At 45.5% G+C, this 12,492-nt stretch overlaps 1 protein-coding gene across 2 annotated transcripts; it reads right to left on the bottom strand.

Annotated features, from left to right (window-relative positions):
- Nucleotides 1–247: 247 nt before the first annotated feature.
- Nucleotides 248–11,695, bottom strand: TAL2 (TAL bHLH transcription factor 2). 2 transcript variants are annotated; one of them, XM_005491359.4, is made up of 2 exons: nt 11,536–11,695; nt 248–3,053 (listed from the first exon to the last, which is right to left on the bottom strand). In XM_005491359.4, the coding sequence occupies exon 2, from the start codon at nt 3,041–3,043 to the stop codon at nt 2,690–2,692; it is 354 nt and encodes a 117-aa protein (XP_005491416.1). In that variant the 5' UTR covers nt 3,044–3,053; nt 11,536–11,695; the 3' UTR covers nt 248–2,689. The 2 variants fall into 2 exon arrangements, with proteins under 2 accessions (XP_005491416.1, XP_074388476.1); XM_074532375.1 differs by lacking the exon at nt 11,536–11,695 and adding an exon at nt 4,365–9,806.
- Nucleotides 11,696–12,492: the final 797 nt, after the last annotated feature.

The following is a 12,492-nucleotide window of genomic DNA, read 5'->3' as shown; positions in this document are numbered from 1 at the left end:
GTCAAAATCTTCTTAGCACATGGATGGAAATACAGTATGAACTAAAAGCATAAGAATTTACAAAATAAACAAAGAATTCCTGTCATTATTCATCATCTGATAATATTGTTTCTACCACCAAGACTCTTGCATAAGAGACAGCAGAAAAATCCTCTGCTGGAAATCACATCCTAAGGTCTTTGAGATCCTCTACTGAGTGGTATGTAAATGTAAAATGAAATTTTAGAGAAGTTTAGAGCAACAAAGATTAGTTTCTTAAATAATTTATTTGGAATATATTAGGTGTTAAATAACATCATATAGCACAAAGTGTTTTCAGTTGCACTGCATTTGTTCATGATGACTCAGTTAAGAAATCCCCAAAACACAAAGAAGAAACTTGACCAAAAAAAAGAAATCTTTGGTAGAGAGATCTAGGGAAATACTTGCTGAATGTGACAGTAGGGAGCTCCTAAACTGAAAGGAGATCAAAGGAAATGGTGATATGAACCGAAGCAATAACAAGAAGGGAAGGTTTTTAGCATAGAAAATACAACAAGCATGTTATGTTACAAAATTGCCAGGCTTCCTTTCCCCTTCCCAGTATGACAGCTGCTCACAGGATGTTTTTCCTCACCCTGGTGATTTGTGTTTCCTAGGATAGCAAGTGACTGTGAGACCCAACAGCACCATCACACCTCAGCAGGGAGTGCTCTGCTTTGCTTGGGCTAATTTGTCCTGCTGCAACTCCAGCAAGCCAGCAGAAAGCTGGGAGGCAGATGTGGCTCGTTACCTTGGAGGTGCCATGCAGCAGAGGCTGTGTCTCCATTCAGTCACATTAAGGTGAGCAGAGGTGGGGAGAAACAAACAACAAAGTGCCTTTCCACTCAGCTGCTCCCCAGGGCCACCCTGGCAGCTCACAAACCCAGGGACAAGCAAAGTGTGAGCACTGTTTAGAAAGGAAACAAAATCAACGTGAACCCTTCCAGTTTATTTTTTTTTTTTCTTTCTTTCTTTCTTTCTTTCTTTCTTTTGGTCAAAATCTGTCCACTGGCATGCCTGTACCTCCCAGCACCAGCGCTGGATGGGGTGAGCTGTGTTCTTGTCAGGCCTTGGCTCATGTCAAGGCTGAGGACAGCTCAACATTCCCACAGCAGGAGCCAGCCCTGGCTTCTTTGGTGCACCTGGTGCTTGGTGAGGCTTGGAAAGGCAGCTCAGCTTCAGGTGCCAAATCCCCTCATGCAGAAAGGCTGGGCATGCTGCATGCACAAACCCCAGTTCTGCTTTCTGAAAGCACCTCTTTGTCTCATGAACAAACAGAAACAGCCCAGGGACATGCCTTGGCCTACAGGAGCTACATTTCTTCACCAGTCATAAACAATTGTCTTTTCTAAGCCTTGACAGGTACCTTGGTCCACGTGAAAATCAAGAGGCACTTGTGTCAGTGGGAGCAGGATCTCACCAGAAAGCCATTCTGCTTAAACCTGGTGTCATCTTCTCTGCTATTTTGGGCTGCTCATAAATCACATGAACAGACCAGGCTTGTCTGGCACTGGTCATAACTCAAGTCAGGAAATTAGATTGGATTTTTTTTGTGGGCAGCAATAACCCACAGTGGCCACTTTCATGCAGCTTATCATGTAAACACCCACAGTGTGATGGTGCCTACAGGGCAGTAACTCACAAATTGAAGATATTTACACCAATTTCTTTATCCTTGCTCCATTGGCCCCTTTGGGATGGTATCCAGGTGGGAGAACCTCAGCTGGGGCAGGTGAAATTGGGGAATTTAAGGGCAGTCAGTGAGGTTTGCATGCATAACCATAGACACAGCTTTGTCCACAAGGGTTTACACCAAAAAGAACCTCCTCCATTGCTACAGCTCCTACAGAGCAACAAAGGCATTGAGTCACCAACCTCTTTGATGGGCTTTTAAGGCAGCTGGGGTATGGCTGACTATCTTCCTTCCTGTGCACCTGTCACTGCTACGGAGGAGATTTACTTTGCCTATTGAACCCACTGAAACTCATCTATGACTATGTGTTTTGTCGTTTTGAATTGGCACTTTTTGCTTTAACCTAACATTTAATTTTGTTTAATGTTCTTTGCTCTGACATAAGGGGTCCCTCCAGTCTGATGAAGAAATATGTAGCCAGGTTCAAGGGCTAGAACTTAAATTTAAAAAAAAAAAAGAATCAAGCTAGAAATAAGATCCACAAGTTCAAGAGAGAGTGCTATTAGCCCCTAGAACAGCATATGGAGGATTGTGTCAAATATCACATCTCTCAATATGTTTCACTACTGAGGCCAGATATCTATTGTGGACAAATTTTGTGGTGCTGTCATAATTCTTCATCTCAATAGTGCTTCCTTGAAATGGAATAGGAGAATAATCTCTTTCCCTGTCAGGAAAGAGAAGGAATTTCTATGCCCTAATTTATGGAGGAGATCTGGACAGAAGACTCTCCTGGCCTGGACTCTGCCATGACAGCAGTGAGTCCTTCCAAGCTCCCAAAGATCACAAGTTCTCCATCTCGACTTCCAGGTTTTTTGCACAGCCAAGTATTTCCTACCCTATTAAATAAAAATACAAATTAAATAGCAATAAATACAAATAAATAATCACAATACACAAAAGAGCAACCCACAGATTCTGCCAGGAGAGAGGGACTATCACACTAACACCGAGACTTGCACATCTCATTGTCTGCTAGGGGCATGACGCCTCTGACCAACACTCTGCTATATTGCTGCCCATGCTGGGACAGGAGACACCACAGTTTTCAATCAGTGTCAGCTCCTCCATGCTCTGCAAGTGTGGGGCTTGCTGGAAGAGCCCCAGGATGCTGCCCCGGGCTGCCACTGCTGTCTGCTGCAGGCCTGGCTCTCCCAGGACCTTGACAAGGAAGTTGATGTATCTCATGGCCAGGCGCAGTGTCTCGTTCTTGCTCAGCTTTTTGTCTGGTGGGTGCGTGGGAATGAGCTTCCTCAGCTTGGCAAAGGCACTGTTGACGTTTTGCTGCCTCCACCTCTCCCTGGTGTTGGTGAAGATCTTCCTTGTCATTCTCAAGGTGCTGCAAAGCAAAGGATATGGTGAGTGAATGCTGGTTTTCACACAGGCTGCTTTTTTAGGGCTGTTGGCCAGTGGAAAGCACAGAGTGGTGGTGCTAGACTTCTAATTTTTACCCTCTGTGGCTGGTGTTCTTGTCCTCCATGTTCTTCACAGATTTACGCTAAACTCATAATCAGAAGTATTAGAGATACAACCAGATGCCAGAGTTCAGTAAGAACTTCACAAAGGAGGTAAAGGAGTTTAATTTCCTTGAACAAGCATTTGGTGCTGCTACACGACCACCTTCTCCTCGGAGCTCCCCTGCAACAGAACTCCCAACAGACAATGCATTTGTCATCCCACCAGGCTGTGTGAGAGCCACACAGACACTTTTTATGGGGGAAAGCATGCAGACCCAGTGCAGAACACATTCCTGCTTTCCCAGCCTCATTTCACACCTCCCTGCAGTGTGCACCCAGCTGGTCCAAGCTTGGTGATTCCTGGCTGGAGCCAAGCCAGGTGGACTTCACCATGGGCCTCCAGTGAGCAGCCAGCCCACACCACAGACATGTGTGATTGTGGTTATTTCTCCAGGGCTGAGCAGTCTGGTTCCCAGCCCACAGTGGCTGCTCACTGCTGGTGGCAGACATTTTTCACTCTGGCTTCTCCTTTAGCCTCTGAGAAATGCCACAAGTGTGATCAGTGCATGGGGGAAAGTGTGATCCCTACCAAGCATGCTGGCATCCCAGACAAAACCTCTCTCCAGTTGTTCCCTGTCCACCCTCACAGAGCCAAGCAAGGGGAGCCCCGTGCCCAGAATGGACCTGGCAAAGAAGAGCACTGAGGCAAGGGGTGCACAGTGATTTTAAATATCATTCACCAGAAAGGCTGCCAAGTTCTTTGTGCTGCTCCAAGCTTTCTCCCACCACCATGGGAAAGTGCCTTTCCTTCCCTCCCACAGCCCTGGAAGAGATAAACTCCTCCATTTCTGAGGCAGCTCTTTATGCCAATGGCACACAGACAGTTGGAGCAGGGAAGAGCTTTCCATAGCCAAGAGACTAAAGGACAAATGTTTCCTTATCCTCTTATGCATATGAAAACCTCAGCTTTTTATACCCATTGGCAAACCCTTCTTTACTGTAGATCCTCTAAAGGGGAGTGGGGAGCAGAGGGAATAGCATCCTTCATGCCCAGGAAGAGAAAACTTTGGGATAACAGCCCAGCTGTGATCCTGCTTCCATCTGAAGCAGCCTTACACCATGTAAGACACTCAAGGTTCACCAAAACATGCAGTAAAAGTCCAAGGGAATAAAGAAACACAAATATGACTCACAGTTTAATTGGGATGCCCTGTCAGGGAGCCAAGGCAGGGAAGTTCCTGCCCAGCTCCCTCAAGTTCCACAGATCACCAGCTGCCAGGGGAGCACAGCTGCAGCGCTGTGAATCCTGTCACAGCTGTGTTCAGAGACCTCTGCTCAGGGGTGCAGCAGTACAGGCACACCCCTGAACGCTGAAAATGCCTGCTCTCACCGACAACACCTCACATGCTCCTTTTGGCCCTGGCCTTTACACTGGTGACCCATTTCTATTTTGGTAGAGGTTTGAAATTACTGTCATACCTTTAGGGCATGAGAAAACTGTCTCATCAAAATGGCCTTGTTTCGTGAAAGGCTCCTTTAAAAAACAAACTCTTTATATTAGAGGTTTCTGAGAGTTTTTCTCCTCTTTTGTAGACTTACATTAAGACTCATTGCTTGATCCAAATGGGGATTAGATCTTTGTTTTTATTCATTTTTTAAAATTGTTCTCCTACTCCGTGTATCATTTTTGATTTGTGCTGAGGGAACAAACCTGCTTGGTGCTTTGCACCTACCTCAGATATGTTGCATGTACCTTTCTGGCAAGAGCATGCCACATCAGTGGTACAGATTTAAACACTGCAATGTTTGCAGTGCCCAAGGCAAAACTTTTGCCTTTACAGATTTATTCTTCCAAGCAGCTGCTCAGATCCATGTGAAATGCAGAATGCCACCTGCTTCTTTCTCTGTCCTCTGTTTTGGTGTTTATGTTGTTGTTTGATTTTTTTCCTTTTTTGTTTCTTCTGAAGACATACTTATCTGTATAAAAGGTAACATGAGGAAAGTTATTAGTTATTTGGGTTTCCTTGTTCCTTCTGATGGACTGGACTCTATTTTGCCAGGCCTTTGGGGCTTTGCACTATAATTCTGCCATGTGGATCGGTTTTTGCTGGGTACCTGTTTACATCTCTTTACAGCTACAAACACCAAGGGTGAGTCTGCCTCTTGTCTTCCTCCTGCTGCAGGCAGCCCCCAGCACAGAGATCCAGGAAAGCAGGTTAACACCCGGCCCTGGTGCTGTGAACATGCCCTCTGGTCCTGTTAGTGCTGTTATTGGTGGAAAAATAAACCCAGCCTACTCCTTCAGGCCGTGCTTCCTTTGTCTCTCCACTCATGCCTCTGGAAAGGACAATGCTACGCCTGTGGTCACAAGCCTTGTCAGCAAACAGATGCCTTTGTGAGAGCAGTTCCTGCTTTGCACTTCAAAAACGCGTGTTTGTATTTCTGACATTTATTCGAGATCAGCAAACAACAGCTCCTCTCCTTTCCCAGCACCTCCTCTTGCAGGGATAGCACTTGGGGAGCTTTGTTTCAGGTGTAAGCCACCTTATATGTCTCTCCACCTTAAATTCTCCTTTCTTTCTTTACTGGTGTGGGTTTTCTGTTGTTGTGCTTGGAATTTCCATTAGAAACATAGCAGAGAAATTATCCTGGTCCAATCCTGCAGTGATTGTAATGTTTCAGCACAGCTTTTTGCTCTAGTCACCTACACATCCCTCAAGTTCTCTGTAACCACAGCACCTTCTAGTTAAAATGCAGCCAGTTTGCTGGCAAGGGAATCTGATTTCCATTTCCTTTGTCTCATTCCCTTCCTTCTTTTCCTTCCTCTCCAACTCTTCTCACCAAGCTTGTCTTTCAATGTATCATTTGCAACTTCAGGTCTTTGCTAATTTTGCAAAACGAAGCAATGCATTCTTTAGCTTTCTCTGATGCCCTGTATGAAATACACATCATCTGCTTGGTCTGTTTTAAATCTGTGCAGAAATCACGTGTTTGTACAAATAACATGCAGATTTATTGCATTAACCTGCAGGTTTGGACTCTGTATTTTTTCTCACCTTTTCTAACCACAGATTAACAGCCGCACATTTAGCTGAGAATTAAAAATCCGATAAAACAGCAACTTAGATTCAAGAGGGTTAATTCTGCTCTCAGCAACCTAAATCTGGAAGTTTACACCATTTTCACTGCAGGAATTACTTTGAAGGACAACATTTTGCACTGAGGAAAGTATTTAACTCAGGTCAGGTAGGCATGTCCAGAAGTAGGATGTAAATGGAGTTTCATGAGCTAAAGTGCACGTCTGCAACATGTAAAGAGAATTATGCAAAGAAACAAAGGAAAAACAAGCCACCACCACCCACCAAAGAGACAACTGAAGCTCTTTGCACCCCCTGCCTACCCATTTTAAAAATATAAAAATGTGTGGTGGGCGGAACAGTGGCTGTTTCCAACGCAGCCAGACAAAAGACTGAGCGGCGGCGGAGATGAAGATCTCTCCCAACAGCAGTTCTCACAGGCTCTCCGTGCTAAAGCCTTTCAGGCAATTCAGGCGGCAGCAGAGCAGCAGAGCAGCTCGGGCACAAAGCACATCTCTGCCAGACATTCCCCAGCAAATGGCCCCCGAGCCAGCGGTTAATGTCTGAGCGCCGGCAGGGGACTCGCCGGCAGCCCGGCGCTCAGTCATAATTAGCGGGATGCTATTAACTAAAGATCTTGGGCGAGAAAGTTCCTCCCTCAAGTTATACCTCTGACCTCGGCGAAGTTAAATCCATGCTGAAACTGGCCGCTGGAGACCTGCTCCTGCAAATCTTAATCAGACAGCAGATGCCTGCTGCCACCAAGAATTGGAGTGCTTCTAGCAAACCTGCAGTGCCGCACCATCACTCCACAGGGGAAACCCGGTGCCTGCTAAAATTGGTTATTTAAGACACTGCGCTGGATTTTGTTAAGTCCCCCCAGCCCTTAAGTAAATGGCAACAGAAGAGCAGATGGTTTCCTCTCCCAGGCAGGTGCTTGTGAGCCCGGTCTGCCACAGGGAGCAGAGATTCTCCAGCCATCGCTCCTTGCTGCTGTGTTTTGTTCGCTTTGCATCCCTGTGATTTGGGCCGGAGGAGAAAGGGGGGATTCACAGCTCCACTCTTCAGTTTCACACAGGCCTCAGAGTGAGGCACTCAGCTTCACACAGAGGGCAAGATTGAGCCATGGGTATTACGAGGCAAAACACCACCTATTGCTGACATGGGATATCGCCAGCCAGGGGTGTATATACAAATCACGAATGGGATGGGACTGCTGTGGAACGCGCCTTGAGCTGTTTTGTTTTCCACCATCAGTCTCATTACATGGTTATGACAATGGGAAGATGCCAGCAGCTCACATCCCAGGCAGCAGACCATGAACTTAATGTTACAACTCACTTTAAAAGTTTTTTGACCAATCACACAAAGCAAAAGCACATTGACAGTAGTTCTATCCAACCACTATAAGCACACATACCTTTGGTTAAAACAATGCTTGCTTATTTCAAATACAACACCTGCTTGTGAGCCTTAAAACACAACACACAGAGCTCCATTATTAAGCATCAAACTTCCTAATATCTTGCTAGATAAACTTTTCTGTAGCTTAGGGAGCTATTCTGACAAGTGTTAATACACCGACCATTGTTCTACTTGTCCATGCTTTTCTACAGTTTAAATAATTTTTCTGCTGACCAATCTCATGGCTGCTGCTGAGCTCTAATCACAGTTCTGTTGTCTCTGAGGTCTGCCTTTTGCAGCTTTCCCAAAACCCTCTGATTTTGTGGATTCCCACAACGGGACTTTTTTTTCCCATTCCCTAGGAGGAATAAACTCACTGCTTGCAGCTTAATCATGCACAGTTTGCTGCTTGGATTTCAGGGACTTTCTTTGGGCTGGGAGGGGAAGGAAGGGCAGAGGGGACAATGCACCCCAGCTTGATGGATTGCAAGAGAAGCAGCTCACCACCAGGTACACTTTCTTCCCCCTGCTTTCCTCAGTTCATTCTCCCCATTGCTGCCTCCCTGCACCTCAGTGTTGACCCTTCCCAAAGTGCCTCCCACCCAAAATCCCACTGGAGTACCGGTGGACAAGGACACAGAGAGATCTCAGTGCTGAGAGTGAATGCTGGGCTGGCAACCAGGGAGTTGAGCTTCTGTCTGTGTTCCTGTGGTTCCCTTGCCTCTGGCAAATTCCTTTTTTTTCCATTTTTTCTTTTTATCCCTGCACCTCCTTGACCCTCCTGCTTATTAACCTCTGCAAGGTTTGTGGAAAAAAAATTGTTAAGTGTATGTAAGAATTTGTGTGTTAGAGCAGACACAAGCACAGGGTGGCCCAGCCTTGCAGTGCTGGTAAAATGAATGAGAAGAGCCTTTCCCTGCATCCCCAGGGTGACTCCTTACACTATCAGTGAACTTCATTTTATTTCAAATAAGGTGTGGGAAGAGGAACTACTTCAGAGTAAACAAGGGCTCCTTTCTCTGCCTCATGCCTCTGTTGGGAGTGTTATGTGACAATCACACCACAGCACACAGGAGAGCAGAGCAGCAAAAGCACTGTAAAAACCAGTCCATGCTGACACAGTGATTTACCTTTTTTAGAGCCTTTAAATCTAGGACAAAATGCACACAGCAGAATCCCTGCTCCTGGGAGCCCTCCTGTCTAAGGGCAGCATTTACAGGAGCTCTCACAGTCACACTCGTGCTCTCACTGAACGTTTAGAAAAAGGAAATCACTGGAGTCGTCAAAAGCAGCTGTGTGAAGGTCTCAGAACTAAGTCACCCTTCGTGTTTGGGGTTACTGCACTGCACATGATCCCAGTTCCAAGGGGCAGCTCTTTCACCTGACCCAGTGCTGCCCCTGGGTTGCCGAGTTTTGAAATCCAGTTGCCCTCCTGGAGAGTTCAGGTCTTCAGCATGGAAGAGCTCTCTGCTTTCTGAGGAAATCAGACTCCACAGCATGCACACTGTGCCATCATGCCCTCTAGGCCTGCCTTGGGAAAGGAAAATCCGCAAAGAAATGAATGTGCTGCCACCCAGATGGGGTTTGGGAGAGCACAGAGTATGTGGCCAAGGCCCTAACAGTAGTGATAAAGATGTAGCCCAAGGAAGGGTTTACACATGGAGTTTAAATGCACTCTTCACAGGGGAGTGGGCTTTTTTGGGGTTTGGGGGGTTGTTCTTGTTGGATTTTTTTCATGTAGCTCTTCTGCTCAATACTTTGCATGGCTCTTTGCAGAAAGATGAATTATACAAAAAAAATAAAGAACCCACCCATGGGCTGCAACAGCTTTTGCAAAATGGAGTTTCAGTGCATTGGCAGGGGCATGACAGCTTGCTAAGCTGAGAAAGGAACACTCTGCCAGGTTCAGCTTTTATTTGCTGAAGTTGCACTTGTGCTGTTTTCTGTTCCAGGGAATCTGAGAGTCTCTCTTGGAAAAGTGCTTCTCTGGCCTGAATGACAGTTCCTGTGGGTTTCCTTTAACAGCAGTCTCTGCCAAATTAACAGCCCAAGAACCACAGAGAGACACCCTCACGGCGCTTTAAGGTAAACACAGAGATGAAAAACAGTTGGGTTCTGTTCCAAGAGTTCTTCAGGTCTTTTTTTTTGTTGTTTTGTTTTTTTTTTTTTTTAAATTTTTTTACACACAAACCCAGTGTGCAAAACCCTGTTCTACACTGATATTTCCCCCACCTCATTGCATCACCCATTCCTGCCCCCCTCTCTCTGGCCTGAGGAGGCAGGAGGGCAGCTGTGAATAGCAGAAAACATTTCCCTGCCTGTGTGTGTAGGGAAATCCACATCCTCCTTCAGGTGAGGAGTGGAACCAGATGCTGCACATCTTACAGCTCAGCAGAGAGCAGCCTGCAGCACCTCATGCTGTTAGAGAAGTTGTTGGGAGCAAAAAGGGGAAAATCCAGCCAAAGGACATTTGCATCAGGGAGAATGTAGATATTTATTGTGTTTGGACGTGGCCCCCAAACAATATTAAGATCATCCCTGCCTCAGCCACCTGTGTTTAGTCCACAGATTTCCTGCCTGGCATGCTGGCTCCATGAGCACATCATTCCCTGGACCACCTGCTCATATCACAACTACCTTAAAGGTTTATGTAAGCAGGCAGCAAAAACCAAGCTGCCTTTATCTTCTGGGTTTTTTTCTGATTTTCTGGGTTTTTTTCTGGTTGATTAGCTTTGTGGTTCATTGTTTGTTTGGCCTTAATATTTTTTCTTTTTTTTTTTTTGTATCTGTGTGAAATAATATAGAAATGCATGGTGGAAAAAGATTCTGAAAACAAAATATTGTCCTGTAGTGTTACAAGGAAATTAGGAAGGATAGGGATAGCTACTTCAAAAAACGTGCATGCTTTGCTGTTTATTAAGTTTCTCAAAAAATTGTTTTATGCAGAAGGCTACCCCTGGAAATAGAAACATGTTTTATATTGGCAGTTTCAAAAGTTTTGTCACAAATCTGAGAGTTACTAATATTTAACAGGAAAAGTGAAAATTTTTTTAAATGTTAAGCTTTTCCTCCTAAGTGCACTGTTGAACTGCAGAAAATTCAAATGCCTATATATTTTACATCGGCATCAGCTGTAACACAGATGACCAGTGAAGTATGGGGATATTTTTAAATATGTGAGGATTGGAATTTAAAACTTATTCCTTACACTTTTACCTGTTGACACTGAATTTCCACACAGTCTAGTGAGTAATTAGTACATTATTATTTGTGCTTTTGTAAGGAATTTGTTTTAAATATCAAACAGCATTGGAGAATTCACTTATGTTTTATTTCTAAACTCAGAGAATCTATGATGCTCTGTCTAATCCTTTTGCACCAGTGCAATAACTCTGATTTACAGCAGCTTGCAGCGCTATAAATGCGTTTGCCTAATGTGCAATTATACAGCTGTAAGAAAATCTAGGGATAGTTAAGAACAGTGATTATAACATCACTTTCGTTTCTTCCACATCTCACCACCAACATTTCTCTCAAAAGCAGTAAAACCAATCAATATTTTCTTCTGGTAAGGTCTGACTCTCTGAGTCCCTGAGGGCAGTATGAATTTGGAAAGTTCAGGTACAAACTGTCTCTTCACTTGATGAAGTGCAGCCACCTCTAAGTGGCTGTTTGTCAGATGAGATGCCTTACTCTTAAATTTTTGATGACAAGAACCAGAGGTGCCACAATAAAAATCCAGAGAACTGGTAAAAGGCCACTGCAGAATATCCTTTTAGGATATTCCCTGCTCCGAGGGGAAATTTTGGCTTTCCTAAGAAAGCTGCAAGATAAGCCCAAAAGAGGGGAGGATAGCTGTAAAGAGAAGAGGCCATTCACTTACTTTTCTGCTACTTGTGCCTCTGGAAACCTGGTCAGGGGCGAACAGGCAGCAAAACCAGGAGCTTCCTGTGATTCTTTCCCGGCTGCTTTTCCAGTGCCTGCCCACGGAGCTGGCTCCTGCTGGAGTCAGCCTAGCGCTGGTCCCGGCTGCCTCATTTATAGAGTAGCAGTTCCTTTGTCTGGCGCGTGTCACCACTAGTCCTGGCAATCCAGGGAGCTTGTTTTGCATCTCCCAGGAGATGCTCTCTCTGTCCTGCCTCCTCTCTGCTTGCCACATGCCCCCCCTGCCCCTCTCTGGTAACTGGAACCATCCTTGCCAGCTTTAGTCACTTATCTCAGTGACTCTGGCTAGAACTTTGCAGGAAAGGATGGAGCCAGCTTTAGCAATAGTCTAATTTTCCCCTCTTTTTCCTCTTCTGTTTGAGGACATTTAAAAAGAAAAATTACTTATTTATCCAGTTCTGACAATGTCAGTGTCTCCAGAAGTGGAGATGGCTCTTTCAAAAGCCCTCCTAAGGAACAGGGTGGGAGTGTTTATTGCACTTCCAAGCAGGAGGAAGCTCCTGCTCTGCTCTGACAGAATGTGAAGTCACATTCTGGGGGATGAAAATGTGCAGATCAGTGGATCCTGCCCTCCCTCTCACTTGGAGTCACAGCTGGCACCTTCTGCAGCCAGAGGACAGTGACAGCTGCTCCTGCTGTCCCAAGCCCTGGTGCCCCTCTGCCTCACTCTGTGTGGCAGCAGGAGGTGAATTCACACCTCTTCCAGCCTGCCCTTCACTCCAGGGCACTGAAGGGTTAACCCATGCTTTTACAGGAAAGATGAGCCAGCTCTATACCCCTGTGGCCAAGATGGAGGGTCAGTGAAACACAGACTTGTGTTCCATTGCTGGGGTGTCCCTAAAGCTTCCTCTCTGAGCAAGGACAACAGGCCAGCAAGGTGACATCTGAGTGCAAA

The sequence above is a fragment of the Zonotrichia albicollis genome, chromosome Z, assembly GCF_047830755.1.
Source record: "Zonotrichia albicollis isolate bZonAlb1 chromosome Z, bZonAlb1.hap1, whole genome shotgun sequence".
NCBI lineage: Eukaryota > Metazoa > Chordata > Aves > Passeriformes > Passerellidae > Zonotrichia > Zonotrichia albicollis.
The sequence above is the reverse complement of the archived record's forward strand: the minus strand, read 5'-3'. Positions and strand labels throughout refer to the sequence as shown.